This window comes from Cydia fagiglandana, chromosome 2 (assembly GCF_963556715.1).
Source record: "Cydia fagiglandana chromosome 2, ilCydFagi1.1, whole genome shotgun sequence".
Lineage (NCBI taxonomy): Eukaryota > Metazoa > Arthropoda > Insecta > Lepidoptera > Tortricidae > Cydia > Cydia fagiglandana.
In genome coordinates, this window is record NC_085933.1 from 19,001,935 (window position 1) to 19,020,158 (window position 18,224).

Genomic DNA, 18,224 nt, shown 5'->3' on the forward strand with positions numbered 1-18,224 from the left:
ACACTTCGATGTACCGATAGTCAATATTGCATCGCTGAAGAGACTCAAGCAGTCTAGAGGCTAGTTTAGATCTCGTTCAAACCAATTTTCGGTGGAAGTTTGCATGATAATGTACATCATATATATTTTTTAGTTTTGTCATTCTCTTATTTTAGAAATTAAAGGGGGGGGGGTACACACAATTTACCACTTTGGAAGTGTCTCTCGCGCAAACTATTCAGTTTAGAAAACAATTATATTAGAAACCTCAATATCATTTTTGAAGACCTATCCATAGATACCCCACACGTATGGGTTTCATGAAAAAGAAATTTTAAGTTTCAGTTCTAAGTATGGGGGACCCCCAAAATTTATTGTATTTTTTTTCTATTTTTGTGTTAAAATCTTAATGCGGTTCACAGAATACATCTACTTACCAAGTTTAAACAGTTCTTATAGTTTCGGAAGAAAGTGGCTGTGACATACGGACGGACAGACACACAGACAGACAGACAGACATGACGAATCTATAAGAGTTCCGTTTTTTGCCATTTGACTACGAAACCCTAAAAAGGAGGTATTAATTCGGTTTTTTTTAATGTTTGATATCTCCGTCATTTCGGGATCGATTTTGAAAATTGTTTTTTTAGTTGAGTTGTAACTTGTAAGTATATACATACAGATTGGTTCCGTCTTTGTCAAAACCCAGTTCTGATGGTGAGATTAAGGAGGAATCGAGGGCACTCTTCAAATCTTGTAGGTATACATATAGTAGTAGGGTGGTTCACGTTTGTATGGGAAAAATTCAAACTCTAGCTAGAAGAAGCGGCACCTCCTTATTTTGTTACACTTACTATGTTGACAAAATACACCAAGTTTGTAATCTTATCTTAACTACAAGGGGGTGCTCAAACACTTAGAAATTTTCAAATTGTATGAAATCCAAAAAAATTAAGTTATTATTTTTTAGATTTTTATGTAAGTAGTAGTTTTCACATTATTTGAAAGTGTGATTTAAAAGATATTATTTTAAAAAGAAAATGTTTTTCTACTTCAAAACTTATACATCACATGTGCAAATAGTGTGAAACCAGATATTTAAATAAAATTTTGAATAATACTCTTTTTTTTGGGTTTCAAACAACATACAAAATTTCAACGTGGTGAAGCACCCCCTTGTAGTTGAGATAAATTACGAAACTAAATAAAGGGCCCCTTAGGAAAAAAAAATGTTTTTTGAACCATCCTAACATATAGTGATACTGGTGTTTTTATAAACAAACCAAGCTTTTACATTCAAAATTGTGACATTTGATGAAGTGAAACTGCTGATGATGATCAGAATGGAACTCTTCAACGACGCATAGCTCATGTTTGGGGATTTGTCCTCTTCGTTATGTTTGTTAAGCACGTTAGGTTTTTAAGTCATATTTTCGTCAAGCTCAAGTTCTATTGATGGGATCCATAAGGAATCGAGGGAACTCTACAAATCTGAATGGCATTGTATAGTGACTCTTGTATTTTCATCAGGCAAACAAGGATTTACATTAAGAACAGTGGCATTTGATGAAGTGGTATTGCTGGTTGTGATCAGAACGGAACTCCTCGACGACTTGTCTTTTTCTAATTGATTGTTAAGCAAGTTACCCCACTGGCAAAACAAGCAAGATTTTGAATTCGACTTCTACCTGAACCTGGACCCGGACGCGGACCCGGACTCGAGATCGCGAATTCGGACACGGACCCGTTTTCTATTTGGTTGGTGTAAATGGTGTTGGTGAATTTTTTGATTGATTCGGGCGAAAACTGGAAGGTTAGGTATCATAAAATGTTCATGAAGAGAAATTGTAAGAGATGGTATCATTACCAACAACTGAAAAATACTGTTTGGTTACTCTTTATTTAAAAATAGCAAAATCAAATTGCATGATTTCATTCGTTTTCTCCACTGTACACAGAATAAGTAATGATGTTACTATATATGTTCAGAATATTATTTGAATAAACTTAGGATAGGATACTTAGGATAGGAAATAAAATGTGTGTTTTTATATCTTTAAACCCAATTACTAAGTAGACTGCACATACATTAAAGTCACATTAAAATTCCATTTTGCGAAAAAGAGATTACAACATTTAACTTTGCAAAAGTAGATAATTGAAATATTTTAAAAACAATAAAAATAGATTAGGTTAGATTCGAGCTACAATGACATTAGTTTGGGTTCAAGGCAAGGTTGCAGGGCCTCAACAAGGAAAAAAAGGGGGAGGGACTGTTGGCCTGGCTCAGTGAGCCAGAACTCACCCACTAATCCCTACTACTGCCGTAAGCAGGTAATGAATTCCCAATGTATTAAGTTTAGGTTTAATAAATTATAAATATATTTTATTAATAACATAATAATATACAAATATGTATAATCATAAAGTAATAAATAAGCCTACAGCTATTAATAATGTCCGTAATCTGTATAATTCCAAAATACGGATCCCTCGGGTGCGGATGCTGCTTACATAATCTCGTCTGTCAAGGTGTTTCGGCAGGAAAGGCCTTGGCAGACTTATAAATTCCTGAAATGAGGGTTCATACCTACCGACTAGAATTGGTTTCATGGTGGTATCAGATGGGTTAGTGTACGGTAACCGATGGTCATCTTGCTTATAATCTCGTCTGCCAAGGTGTTTCGGCAGGAAAAACCTTGGCAGACTTATATATTTCTAAAATGGGGGTTCATACCTACCGACTGGAATTGGTTTCATGGTGGTATCAGATGGGTTAGTGTAGGGTAACCGATGCCGACCTTGCTTACATAATCTCGTCTGCCATGGTGTTACGGCAGGAAAAGCCTTGGCAGACTTATATATTCCTGAAATAAGGGTTCATACCTACCGACTGGAATTGGTTTCATGGCGGTATCAGATGGGTTAGTGTACGGTAACCGATGGTCATCTTGCTTATAATCTCGTCTGCCAAGGTGTTTCGGCAGGAAAAACCTTGGCAGACTTATATATTCCTAAAATGGGGGTTCGTACCTACTGACTGGAATTGGTTTCATGGTGGTATCAGATGGGTTAGTGTAGGGTAACCGATGCCGACCTTGCTTACATAATCTCGTCTGCCATGGTGTTTCGGCAGGAATAGCCTTGGCAGACTTATATATTCCTGACATGAGGGTTCATACCTACCGACTGGAATTGGTTTCATGGTGGTATCAGATGGGTTAAATTAGGGGTCCCGTTGGCCACCTTTGAGAGCGTCTGCCAAGCACTTCCGGCTAAAAAAATACTGGCAGACTTCGCTTTTATGTGTCTACATGTAAATTTCTAACTGCTGCCATAATTATTATTTCGGTATCAGATGGGTTAAATCAGCCCCCTTTTTTCGCACCGGAAGTGGCCTTCTTTTTCGTACTTTCGGCAAGTTCCGCCGTGGCAGACTATCGAATTCGGACTTAGCATCACTTTTATGGTTTCCCATTGTGTATTTCATCGTGGTATCAAGTCGGTTAGAAAATTTGCGGCCGGCTCTTCTACTAATACATTTCAAGCGATCGTGAAAAAAATATAGTTATTCATTTTAAAACCATAAATCATGAGTGTTGTATGTCAATCGAGTGATAACAACTATCCCTAGTTTACAAACCATTGATAAACAAGACCAAGTGTGGGTAGTTCGAAAAACTCGCCCAGTTAAATGTTGATGTCAACTTGATTTAAATCAAAACCACAGTTATCTACTTACTTAATTAACACCCACCTTATTTTCTTTAAGGTTCAAGAACCGAAGCGCGTCAAGTTTGTTCAGCATGAACTTGGAGATCATGGTGAGATTGTTCTCGGCCAGGTCGAGGTTCTGCAGACTGTTCTCCAGCCCAGCGAAGGCGGCCGGAGAGAGCTCCGTGATGCCGCAGTCACGGAGAGACAGGGTCCGTATCTTTGCGTTACGGAAAGCATCTTCCTGGAATATCATACGTCAAAATTCAAGCAGGTAATTAAATCAAATATACGAGTATATAGGAAACTAAAAACAAAGCTAACGGTAACAACAGCATAAATTTTCTTTAATAAATAGAAAATTCATCATATTTCAACCTTGAACTGTTCAAAAAATCGATTGTCGAACATTTGTCTATTCTCTCCACAGGCCAACTAAACGTTTTCAGGTTATCCTCAACGCCATCATGGTTGGTCGAAACATAGGCTTACTGATGTTACGATATCAGTATGGTTTTCTATTCAATCATTCCAGCGGAGGTTTACGTCTATTCTGGTTATCTCCGTCCAACTCAGCTCTAACTCATGTTACACTAGTTTTCTCCCTTCGTTGCTGCAAGTACTTCAGAATAATTGTTTGACTTCTACTATTAAGTGACCATGAGATATTCCGAATCGAATATGTTCTTAACTTACCCTAAGGGAATAAATGGGATTTCCATCAAGTGATGTTTGGTTGAGAACGTAGAAATTCTTGAATGACCCGGGATTCAGCATCTTGATGACGTTATTGTCTAACCTGAAACATATTAGGAGGATTCTAAAGTCTGATACGATTATATTTGGCCCTGAGATAGTGTTGCTACAAACTGCTTATAGGTTAAATTATATGCTGCCTCCAAATAGTTACATCCCCAAAATGGTACGAGTATATTTATGTCCAATGTCCATTTCTACTACTTTATCCCGGTTGCAATCTACAGAAATTAACGTTTAGCAATTTTTTGGTTAATCTACCAGTTTGTTTATATTCATTTTCTATGGCAAATTATTACGTCGGGTGACAAGCAAAAGTCACTAAGTACTATCAAAAAATTAAAGTAACAATGCACTTTATTACACTTGTAAGGCGGTTTATTGTCCAATAATTTCAATGGTGTTAGTTAGTGACTTTTGCTTGTCACCCGACGATTTATGAATTTATTTTACACCTAATCAAATATTGCTAATAAAAGATTTTGGCAATTAATTAAATATAGTAGTACTTACTTTAAGACATCTAAAGAGAGTCTGACGCCGTTAATGTCGTGCAGCGGTGGAACTTGCTTGATGACATTGCTGGAAAGGTCCAGTACTCTCAGTTGCCGTAGGGGTGCTATCTCCTCGTAGGGAATGTAGCTCAGTTGGTTGTCGCCGAGCAACAGCTGTAATGAGAAATCATATTATTAACCCCCGACGCCAATGCCAGCCAATGTCTGCCTGTCTGATGTCTGTGGCACCGTAGCTCTCCAACGGATGGGCCGATTTCAATGCGGTTTTTTACGTGAAGGCGTGTTTTTTTGCGGTGGTTATTAGGTATGTTTTATAGAAATCGACCTGGCAGTTTGAAGATTATCACTATCAGCTCTTTTCCAAAATAATGTAAGGCATTTTTGGTATAAAATAGATTTTGTTGGCATACAGCGTAGGTTTTTTTTATTATTTTGTTTATTAGTTATACTCGGATATTAAAAAGAGATTCAGTCAGTCAATAAACATTTAGCTGCATGTCATTTTACGAGTTCCAGCAATCCCTGATCGATCTGCCGATCTCCGATTTGATTTAACGTGGCGAACACTATACGTGTTATTTACCTTATTAAGCCTGCTCATGCCATCTCTAAAGACGCCGGCCTCGATGATCGCTAAGTGGTTTCCTCGAAGGTCCAGAGTCTCGAGCATGGGAAGCCCGGCGAACGCGTCCACCGGCAGGTTGGCGATGGAGTTGTCCGCCAACACCAGGGTTTGTAGCGTGTTCTCTAAGCCTCGCCAGTTGTCGCCTGATATGTCTGTGATTTCATTACCTGGAAAAGTGAAGGAAGGTAATGTGTTAGTTGGTGATCCATAATAAGAATTTTAACAATATTTAAGTCATTTAGTTTCAGTCATAAATTAATTTATGTCGATGTCTAAGCCTTGAACGATCAAATATAAGAAATATGCCATTGATATAGGATATTTGACACTTTATGAGAATGGTATGGAGTTTTTAATATTAAGTAGGACTCCATTACATACTTTCTAAAAAAAAGTCAAAGTGGAAGAATTGGAAGTGGAATTGGAGTCTTTAGCTTCTCCAAAAAATACAGAGAGCGGCTCGGATCGGAATGATGGCCAACATGTTGTTCTTTAGTACACCTGTCTTCAACGGGTTCTGGGTTCTTCTATGTTGTAGTAAGGTAACCTAACTGAGAGGTTAGACATACCGGTGAGGTCTAGCAGCCTCAGTTTCTGCAGATACCGCAGGGAGCGACTCGGGACGGCAGTAAGCCCGTCATGTTTGAGCTCCAGCTCCCACAGCGTATTGTCCAGCCCGTAGAACGCCTCCTCCTGGATCGTTTCCAGGGGGTTCCGATTTATCGCCAGTCTGTATAGTCCTGTAACGTAATACGTTTGAGTCAGTTATAAAAAAAACTAATAATCTGCCGCAGCTTAAGTACAACTACACAATAGTGCAAGGACATTGACGTATAATATCTAAGGACGGGCTAAAAATAATACTAGTTCAGCGGTGTTACTCACGACGTTTAGTCAATCGTGCAGTCTAACGCAACTAGCTGCGACCAATAGCGCGCGTAATGTGAACTCGTCAAACAATCGCGCGCGTGATGCGAACTCATCAACCAATCGCGTGGTAGCGGTGTCACACCGCTGTACTGGTCCTTGTCATGCCTTATTATTATTGCCCGTAAAGCCAGTCCCTAGATATCTATGTCAATGTGCAAGGATCATTACCACAACATACCAGTTGTCTGGAAGAAATGCGGCTCAAGATCTCTAATCCTGTTCCCAGTCAGCTGCAACGTGAACACCTTGGAGCTGTTGACGGCGGCGGGCACGCGCAGGATGGGCACGTTCTTGCACGTGACGATGCCGAGGTCTCCGGCCGGCTTCGAGCACGTGCACAGCGCTTGGAACAGGCACGGCGGGTGCCCCGTGTCTACGTGGAGCTGGAAACATTGTTTGATAAAGTTGAAAAGGGAGTTCAAAAGTAACTCCTAAGAAGTACCTAAGTGGGAGTTTCCTGCTGCGTGGCCGGTTAGTGTTGTGCCATAACACAATTATTAGTTACTAATTATTTCTCATCAAAATCACGAAAAACTCAATTTGTTATCAATGATATGACATTTCAGGACATTTTGACGTTAGTGTCACACTCGGAGTAATTAACAATTGTTAATTACTCCGAGGTGTCACATGTGACATGACATAGAAATATGATAGTCCTTACCAAAGAGTAAAGTAAGGATAAGTTAGATAACTTAGGTATAATAGGTAGTCCTTGCTATTAAAATAAACAAACAATATAATAAATTTGTCGGCTGTAAAGTTACGAGTCCTTTTCGGCAAGTTGTCAGGATACAATGGGATTAAAAGGGGAACTTGAGATACAAAATTATTGATTAATGTCTAACGGCGCGATTCGGGAAATGAATTAGACATTCACTAGATATGAAATAGTAACGATACGTGACGTTCCACGACAAAAGGTACCTTATGGCCGCAATCATATTGGACCGGCGTTAATAATAGCGTAAGCACCAACGGTCATAGGGTACCTTTTGTCGTGGAACGTCACATATCGTTACTATTTCATATCTAGTGAATGTCCATTGTCTAATACATTTCCCGAATCGCGCCGTAAGTCGAGAAAAAATATACAAACTTTTTGAAATCCTCAGACCTGCCAACTAAAAACTAGTCTGTTTGTTGAATGTCATGTTAGCGTCTTGCGTTAGTGGCAAAAAATATTTTTCCAGGTTTTTCAGATTCTTTGGTTTAGGTAATTGTAAATGTTTGTGCCGTACTTTGTATCCAGAAATGTTTAGCTCGTGTGTGTGGACATTATGGACTCGATATCTGACAACACTGCAAACTGCTACGTATAATACACGTAGGTAAGTGTAATATAGTAATATTTATTGTAGGTATTAGTTTGCTCCACGATTTGAACGGGGGTTGTAAAGTAGTATTAGGGATTGCTACCTCTTCCTCTTAAGTTCATTGCTGCCGCTTTCATTTCACGTTTTATGTAGTGATATGAATGTATCCGTAGCCTGATACCAGCTTACCTTGATATCGCATATCAAACGGTTACCCGCGTGCTACGCGGTAGAGTTAGCGGCATTCGAACTTTATGAATCTGTTATTGATTTCATATTATTAACATGTTTACTCGCAGAGCAACTCGATTGCACAAATATATATATACTATATAGCATACGAGCGAGTGATGTCTAAATCAGATCAAAATTGATATCAATATATCTTTATATAAATCGCATCGCAGCCATCGCCAGCAATCGCAAATTGTTAAGGTTCATTCATGTTTTTTCTTACCTATATGTAGAAATGCGACGGGTCGGGCGCAAGGTCATTTCATTCATTAAAGCGCGGAAGATTGCGTGAATATTAAACTGTACAGCAGTAATATTTCACTACATTAGGGCCGCCACAGTAAGTGTGAAGGTTATTTTTTCAATTAAGTTTGTATTGGATAGAAACGTCTGCAAACGAACCACACAAAAGGGTCATTAAAACCTGTCAATCCCATTTTCATCCCGTAATAGTACAAATAAAAAAAAATGGATCTCTACCACATTTGAAAACGAAGTATCTTTAAAATTTCAAGTTACGGTTTAGGCTGTACTACGTCCGTTACTAAAATAACCGAATGTTTTAGTACCTACAAGATAATATTGAGAGTTAAGTATATATTTAAATATTATATTATGTTACTATATATATATACTAAGTCTGACTTACCTCTAATGCTCTGGATAGCGAGGCCCATATCATCAACAGGAGGGTGACCACCACTAGAGTGTACCCGAACTTGATGATCGTCATCAAACTCTGCAACAAACACACAGATATATCATTAGTTTTACTTGGTTTATTTTAAGAGCCAACAGGAGTGGTCATTTCTCCATACAAACGTACTCCTCGTTTTCCTCCTTGGTTTTATAAGCTAGAGCAATGATTTTTTCAACACAGATTAATATTGTCAATATCTGTGTCGGACCGTTTTGCTTTTTTTGATATTTTTGTTTTTTAAGGCGCTAGAGCCCTTCAAAAATGGCCTAATTGACTATGCCGCAATGAGAGGCGTGGCATTCAAAACTGATATCAATTAGCCAAAAAAGCAAAACGGTCCGACACAGATAATTTCAAAATCATTTAGATTTCCAAATTTGGTTACGATTGGTTAAGTTTTGGAGGAGGAAACAGAGGAGTACGAAACCTCGATTTTTGAGATTTTTACGCAGGATTTTTCGCCTTGTCCTTATCGCACTACTTTTAGGTGCCGCTTCCGTTAGCGAGACGGGTATATTTACCTAAAATATTTAAAACTCAGCTCCTGTTTCGTCTTAACTGCCAGCGCGAGCTACGTGCTACGCGTGTAGCGTGTAGCCGATGACGTGCATTTTACTCTTATGTCATATAAGTAGTATTCAATAAAATATAGATAGCTATTTTTATTATAAATAAATAATAAATATTATTATTAAAAAATTGAACCTTATGTAATTCTATTTTAAGTTCAAATTTCTTGATAGTCGTCAAACTGTGAAAAAATATTTTACATAATGTCAACAGGTATCCAGAGAGCAAAGTGGGGACTAGACTACGTTTGTATGGAGAAGCAGTAGGTTAGTCCACTTTCTTCATACTCGTAATAAGAATTGATCACAGAGACCTAGAATAATAGAAAACTACTAGTTAAAACTGCAGTTGTGAGTCTTAAAATACATATTGCTACTAACATTTTTATCGAACGTATAATTTAAGGCGTCTATAGATTTTGCAACAAATTGCAAGCGATTTTAGTTAATTGCCAGTCAGCAATACCAAGACAGGTAGAAGCAACGAATTCAATCTATCGATCAAATACAGCTATGTATTGCATTGCAAATCGCATGCAAATTATCGGTGACGTTTGTTAAAAATTAACGCCAGCCGTCAAATTGCTAAGGCGGCATGTAACCGTCAGACGCCACTGTAGGGCACATAGTATTACAGACGATAATTGTTATATATCGTACTTTATCGGAAACGTTCATATTTATTTTGTCATGCTACTGCAGTCAACCTCTATACTTTTTGTACCGAAACTGACTGAAATAGCAAGGCACGTTCGCACGTTTCCGTGAAAATACGAAGAAAAATAATCGTATAGTCATTATTACAGCAGACACTGGGCCCGATTCGGATTTTGAAATAGACGTCTATTAGATATCTTTTAGACATCACCAAGATACGATAACGATATGTTTAAGATCTAACCTGTCAAATTTGACATTTGCGCGATTCTGGAGATACTCTTGAACGATTTCCACAGGATATGACTTAGAGATCCAATTCACATCTAATAGATATCTTACTCTAGCTAACGTAAAAGTGACATTGGTTACCCGAATTGCGCTGCAAAAGAAAACTAGTTGATATCTAAACTATAACGTATCTAGTACATGTCTTGTGAATATCTTGAAGTTCGAATACGGCAGACTATACATACTTTTTGCAGAGCCTTGACAGAGACAGACAGATCATAGCAGATTAAAATATTCACGATGTAAGTTTTGCACATTACATCCCTATGCAGAAGGTCACCGAGCACCCATTTGGTCAAGGTCACTGCAACCTGCGCGCGCCTCTACAAGTACTCTACTCTAGGTACTCATTTCGTTCGAGCTGCGGAGTTTCAACAGCCGACCCGGGCATGAGTGCAGTGCAATCATATTGACGGTTAACATACCAGTGATTAGGTATGATTATTTTGAGGTGTGGTTTTTCGGCACTTATGTACGAAATATCATTTGATATTTGCCAGTCGCTTTTTGGTGAAGGAAAACATCGTGAGAAACCGGACTAATCCCAATAAGGCCTAGTTTCCCCTCTGGGTTAGAAGGTCAGATGGCAGTCGCTTTCGTAAAAACTAGTGCCTACGTCAAATCATCGGATTAGTTGTCAAGCGGATCCCAGGCTCCCATGAGCCGTGGCAAAATGCCGGGATAACGCCAGGAAGAAGAAGAAGATTAGGTATAATTATTTTTCTCTGCGAGTACCTATTCAAAACAATTTCATAGATATAACAAATTATAGGTACCTAGGTATCTACTTTGGTACGCATTAGGGTAAGTAAAGGGTTAGGTAGGTACAAGTATTTTAGTGTAAATAATTTACGATTAATTATTGTAGAATAAGTTAAAAATAAATAAAAAACCGGCTAACGGAGGGTTCTGTACAAATACGGGTATAACGTTTTTATTTTGTTTTTTATTTGATATTAATAATATAATACATACTGTCACCATGTTATAATGAACGTAAGCTAAAAAGTGTATCAAAAAAGTGATCAAAAGCAATGTTCTTGTTTGTGTGAGTTTGAATATTTAAACTTTTATATACTTATTGTAGAATATAGGTCGTGAAATCGGTTGAAACATTAAATATTAAATTCAGGACGGCGCCGAAGTTTATTATTAAACAAATATGGAAAGATAATGAATATTTAATTATGCCCCGCCGCTCAATGAGGACATTGGGGACCTTTCGACGGCCCGATTCCGTGAGGTTGATTTAAATCAACCGCGCTTCTATTTGGGGGTTTCATATCGCTGACTTTAATGAGCGAATAATGAGCACAAAATCACACGAAATTCAAGTTTGTATTGGTGAATAGTACGAGTAGGTAAATTCTTTTGGCGTTATTCACTAATGCGTTACTGGCCTGAAATAGCTATGAATCGTTCTCTTTATCTGTCATTTTGACTTATGTATTTGTGAGAAAGGGATAAAAAATAATTTAACTAAATCAGGTCGTAAAGTTTTATGAATAAGGTAAATACCTAATGGTGACATCCAATATTAGGTAAATACCTAATATTGTTCAATTTGAACTAAACTAGAACTAAAATGGGCATGAATGACATGATACTTAGGTATCAGCCGAAACAATGACAAATGTACTAATTAGCTTTCCTTTTTTTTATCTAGGTTAAAATTAAAATACAGTTTCAACTGGTGTAGCAATATTTATATAAATATTTTTCATCTCTGTAGACCTCTACGTGAAATGTTAGTCATGAAGAGAATAAATTAGGTGAGGCTCTGAAAAGCTTGCGAAATGAATGGGCAGCCTCCGCCGCGCCGCATTTTATTAGGCGGCGGATCTAACGAACTTTTACGGAAGAATTCAAATTAAAATTCTTCATTTTTATAATTATTTTTGTATGTACTTATCATGTAAAATGTTACAGTCAATAAGTAAAATTACACAGGATTTATTTAAAGTAATGAAAACAACTTTAAATCTTACGGGGCTTGTGTGAAAGGCAATAAGTGCCTAGGCCTAATGTGAACAGGGTAGTACTTAAACTAATAAAATGTCATTCAGGACTAAGATTAATACCTTTTAAATTTGCACATACCTACACTTAGTTTGTTTAAACCTATTATCTAGATAGTTTATATAAATTAGAGTATCTGGAATTGAAAGCACCCAAAACACACATTTTAGATTTTTACGTGACCTTTTCATTTTACCCAATATCAACCCAAAAATTTGTATATTGTATTTATAAATTAAGCAGTAAAGCAGTGCTTCAGTAGGTTTTGCGTCTAAAGGTAACAATCATGTATGGATGATTCACAAAATTTTGTAAATTATTCATATTTAGAAAATTAAAATATTAATAGCATTTTGTAGCATACCCTACACTCTTCTTTGCCGTTATGTGTAGTTTTCGTTTTATTGCATTATGTTAGGTTTCATAAAGGAGCTGAGCCGTGCCTGCGCTGCATTATCAATGTTTCAGCAGCCGACCTAGACCGCAGCTGTGTCTGTCCAGTCCCCAGACTTTTGCTTTAATTTTTAAACCTGTGTGCAGATTATATAAATTCGATGTTGCGTGTTTATACTGTTTATTTTAAAATACTATTATTCTATTAAGGGGCTACCCGAGGTTTTCACCGATTTTTGACAAGTTTTGAACCGTATCTTCTTTTTTTGCACTACAGATAGAATTATAAGACAAACGGTTATCGGTTCTTCAATCTTTTATCTCCAGTTTTGTCCAACGGATTTTGAAAAAAAAAATACTTATATTTAATGAAGTTTTTAAACATTGTCTAAAAAAACACTTTTTTCGTATCTCGTTTGCAGTGAAGGATCTTACATATGTACTAAATCTACATATTTGGGTTCGTCTTTGAAGTCTCAAAAATCGTGTCCAAGGTTTTAATTTTAAACTAATTAACACAAAAGTTATGGCCAGAAAACCAGTTTTTTAGCCTAAAATTGTTCAACTTTGATGCCAAATATCTCGTAGACAATGAACTTTTAAGTAAATATGGGATACTATATTGCTTAAAGCCGTTGCTGTTAATATGATAAGCTACAAAAACATTAGAAAACTAAGAGATTCAGATCGAAGCTCATTGGCGTGGGGGAGCCCCTTAACGATTTTAGCTCTTTACATTTTCCTTATAATTATAATGGATTCTTATTTCCACTTCTCCTCATTTTAAATTTTTAATTATTAGAACTTTCCCTAAGAAAACCACTTTCATCATTTAAATTTATCTTGCGGTTTTATCGAAGCTTAGTGCTGTGTACAACATAATTTATATTAGAATATAATCTTAAAACCTTAAATAATCTTTTATAAATTGAGTGAACTGAACATGCGTTTACTTTATAAAAATTGAATACCTACTTACTGATGAATAATAAGTAGTTGCAGCAGGACTGAAATTTCAGTGAGGCTTACTTAAACTGTACAGTTAACTTATCTTTATCGAAGTAATATTATTACATGATGAAATAAATTAAACATTTTGACATGTATTACTTATATTATATTATAATTTCTGTTGTACAGGTATTACCTGCCACTAATAGATATGTATATAAACCGCATGCACAGATTAAATCAACAATGATGGCCTCGAATGATGCTCATGTTTGCCTCAACTGGCTGGAAAATTGGCCCAATATACTCCCGTTCTATTTGAATTAACACTGAATCACGCAAATTGCGACGACGACCCTAGTTGTATGAGACACAGAGTTCAAAATGGAACCCGCTATAAACTTAGGGTCTACTGCGAACTACTTTCGACGTGTTGTCTCCCTGTCACACCTACGTACGAATTTTCAAGTGCGACAGAGAGGCAAAACGTCGAATGCAGTTCGCGGTAGCCCCACTAGACTTTAAAACGAGACAGCGTTCAATCCGGTTATATTTGAGGGTATTGCGGTTGGAGAAGAGATATTTCCACCCTCGGGGTGCTGTGAAATTTCAAAATTATTGAATTTATTGTGTTCGATGCGGAAATATATCAACAGAATTTGAATTGATGTTGAAATTTGAGTACATATAAAAATATCTATTTCGAATATTGTACCTGCCTATGCAACATAATTATATTACGAAATGATACTAATGAATCTAATGATACATCCAGAAAACAAATACATAACTTTTTTACAGTTAAATAACACTGAAATCACACAAGTTATTTTATTTTATGCTTTCAGCTTTATTGTACAGTCGCCATCGGATATATCGGAGCGGCCAAGGCGTTCACAAATATCTGAACACGCCTCTATTGTAAAGGCGCTAGAAAGCATGTTCAGATATTGCATACAGTCAGCGTCAAATTATAGTCAAAAGTCAAAGTCAAATAGTAGCTGAACACTTTTCTAGGGTAACAGATGTGTGTTATGATATTTTTTCCCATTTGACTGCTGATACAATCTATTTGATGCTAATTGTACGTAGTAACAACTACGTCCATACGATTTTCATCATCATCATCATCATCATCTCAGCCATAAGACGTCCACTGCTGAACATGGGCCTCCCCCTTGGACCTCCATACGTGCTGGTTGGAAGCGACCCTCATCCAGCGTCTTCCAGCGACCTTAACAAGGTCGTCCGTCCATCTTGTGGGTGGACGTCCTACGCCGCGCTTGCTAGTCCGTGGTGTCCACTCGAGCACTTTTCGACCCCATCGGCCATCTTCATACGATTTTATGACCCTTTAATTCCAACCGGCCCAATAACAACGAGTTTATATATTATGTAGACTTCCAATTAAACGTAACAATTCTCTCATTACCTACCTACTGTGTACACCGCCCGTGTACCTACTGTGTTTGTTCGTGGTACACTGATTGTGTATTCAGAACGCTTTATTTGATAGTCACAAATTATTTATACATACGTTATTATACGACGTCACATGACATAGAATACGAAAATCTAATTGTGTACCTGGGCTTGGATTAATAACAAGTGAATTTACATCCTATCACCACAGACCGTATTTCACATTTTATAATAATATGTAGGTACCTAGTTGAGAAATTTAATATGTTATTTTACTCTTAGTAACGAGTTCTTTATATGATTCCGGGCAGAACCTTGAAATCTAGAAAAAAAGCATTATTGTAAAATACGAAAAGCCTACCGCGAAACACGAAATGTTGTTTTTTTTTTGCGGTAAGGTAAGTTACCTAGGCCCTCAGAATTATTTTGAGCAATCAATGTACAGTCATAGAATTTAATTTCCTTCCCATTTGTACTCTGTCACAGTGATAATAGTATGAGGTTTCTAGCGACTTTCATATTGATTGTCACTGTAACAAAGTACCTACGAATTGGGTCGGAAATTTAATTCTTTGACTGTACCTGACAATAAAATAAAGCTTCAGTCACCAATGACTCATCGATAACTAGAGTAAGAGTGAACTATAAACAGTTGAATTACGGCTGGCACCTATGTCACTCATCGTAACATTACCACAGCACTCACCATGATTCGCGAAGTAAGTGCACTCCTCCATAAACCGCTACATTCGGGTCAGGCGTTCACTTCAATGCGACTGGCCACTGCGGACAAAACAAATGTACAGATAAAAAAATAAAAATATGTATTAAATCAACATTATATTTATCACAAGATATCGTTGTCGGTGGTCCGAAGAGCGGGGTTACGCACAGTCGCAAAAAAATTAATCAGTGCTATATACCTACAGCGCCTAAAAATATCTGTACGTAAACTTAAATGCAATCAGACAAACACAGAGATATTGAAAATAAGTCGTGTCGTGTTCAGTTATTTGTGAGCATTCTGTTTGCTTGTCCATGTAACGCAGTCGCTACAAGGTAAAAAAAAAATATTGAAAAGAAGTTTTGTAGAGAATCTATCATGTGTGTGTATTTTTCAGGAATTTGCAATTTCTAAGTATTTAATCAAGTAATTAAATTCAGGTCATAATTCATTAAATGGGCACCTACTTAAATTATCTAGAAAATAATTTAGGTACGAGTCAATTAGTGGCAGCATTTATCTTCAATTATAATGACGTCATTAAAAATATGAGCGCACTTACAAGCTAAAATTAAATCAACGTTATTTTGTTAACAATTTTTTTAGGTGTAGGTAAAATAAGCCCCGACAGTATTAGGTATATAAAGCTTATACTTGTTTTCTCCGGGTTAGTATTGTTAAGTCCGAGATTATACTTGAAGTATATTGATTCGTTAAGTATAACGGCTCAAAGTTTGCATTTTTAATTTTTTATTTTATTTAGAACACAAACAGTCACATAAGGGGTCATCCATTAATTACATCACACGTTTAGGGGGAGGGAGGGGGTCAAGAAAATGTGACATATTGTGACATGAGGGAGGGGGGAGACACAAACTTTGTGACGTCACTTTAACTTCATCAGTAACCGAAAATTTATTTAAATTATTTTATTTGCTGTACATTTAAATAACAAGTTTTTAAAACAATAATATTTTTTATTCGTTTACTTTTCTTTCCTAAGCAGTTTTGGGTTATAAAATGACTAATATTTATATCGTCAAAAATATTTTGATAAAATATTAATAATACTTAGGTACATACTTAATTCGATTTGGCGATTTCGTGGAAAAAATGTGACGTCACACTAGGGGGGAGGGGCTTGCCAAATGTGACCAAGTGTGACAAGTAGGGGGGAGGGGTCAAAAAACCTATAAATTCGTGTGACGTAATTAATGGATGACCCCTAATACAAATGGATTTTTTTTTAAAGATTTGTAACGCCGTAGTGTTAGTCCTCAAGGCGTATTTTCAATTAGTATTATAATATTTATATGTATATCATAATTATTATAGAGATCAAATACCTAGTGACATGAAAAATATATACCTACGTAGTATAAATGCTAGCATTTATAAATACAGCTGCCAGTAAAATAATTTAACTACCTACAACAATGCAACAGAAATGTATAGTTTCGGCTAAATTAATTGTGTATTTGGTCGGGTTGGAAAGGTTTCATGACAGGAATGTCATGGCGGGTTATTTTTCCGGGCCCTGTGAGTAGGGTGGAATGGGCCGGCCGCGGCGTATAAAACCTTATGGGGTAATTCTTAGTTCCGTGAATGACGAGGTAAAGTACACTTTATATTTTGTAATTTCCGATGGGACGCACATTGTAACGAATATATATGTCCTCATATTTCATATAAAATACAAGCGAGCCGCCTTCGGCTTCGCATGGGTTACACAAAACCTTAACAGATTATACACCTAAACGTTCCTCGAGAATCATTCTATTGATATGTGAAAATCGCATGAAAATCCGTGCAGTAGTTTGAGTTTATTGCGAACATATAAACAGACAAACGCGGTGGGTGACTTTGTTTTATAAAGTGTAGTGATAAAAATGTACAGGATACAGCCAGGCTAGCACATGATTGGCGCGACAGTACCTATCTCGCGGCGAGGTAGACTACCCGTCCCTTTTTTGTTAACATAGTTAGAAAAATACGGATAGTCTATCTCGCCATGAGATACAGTCGCGCCAATGATGTGCTCTATACAGGGTGCCCAGCGTCATTTATATTTCGTATAATAATGTTTATTTTATTTAATATTTCGTTTCGCATTATTTGCTACGATTCAAAACAATAGTTAACAAAGGTGGTACAAATTGTGTCATCTGTGATCATTCACGTTTTCTGCCCCTAAGGTGCTTTTAAAACTAAATAAGTGCCTAGGCCAAGTTTGGCGTTAAGGATTAAATTTTAAATTGATTTGTTTGTTACAGATTCCGCCTAAGAAGCGTCATTTTGTTTTTTTTTTGGGTTTCACCTCACAACGCTCAAGATTTTACTTTTTGAATTACTCGCTACACTCATGGTTCAATTTCGAAATTTCTCGCTTGCCGGGGTACCTATCATACAACAACCTTGCCCTATCCCTT

The 18,224-nt window shown here is 36.9% G+C and overlaps 1 protein-coding gene and 1 long non-coding RNA gene across 3 annotated transcripts in view; one reads left to right on the top strand and one right to left on the bottom strand.

The window, feature by feature from the left end:
• The window catches only part of LOC134678125 (chaoptin), a 63,396-nt gene that overhangs the window by 13,687 nt on the left and 31,485 nt on the right, over nt 1-18,224 (bottom strand). For both annotated transcript variants that reach the window (XM_063536586.1, XM_063536578.1), the window contains exons 2-9: nt 15,778-15,854; nt 8,719-8,808; nt 6,698-6,902; nt 6,159-6,329; nt 5,548-5,756; nt 4,963-5,117; nt 4,390-4,492; nt 3,737-3,937 (exon numbers count right to left, since the gene is read on the bottom strand). In XM_063536586.1, the coding sequence (XP_063392656.1) occupies nt 3,737-3,937; nt 4,390-4,492; nt 4,963-5,117; nt 5,548-5,756; nt 6,159-6,329; nt 6,698-6,902; nt 8,719-8,808; nt 15,778-15,780 (1,137 nt within the window). In that variant the 5' untranslated portion in view covers nt 15,781-15,854. The remainder of the gene's footprint in view (nt 1-3,736; nt 3,938-4,389; nt 4,493-4,962; nt 5,118-5,547; nt 5,757-6,158; nt 6,330-6,697; nt 6,903-8,718; nt 8,809-15,777; nt 15,855-18,224) is intronic.
• The window catches only part of LOC134678305 (uncharacterized), a 154,146-nt gene that overhangs the window by 1,712 nt on the left and 134,210 nt on the right, over nt 1-18,224 (top strand). The window lies entirely within an intron of this gene.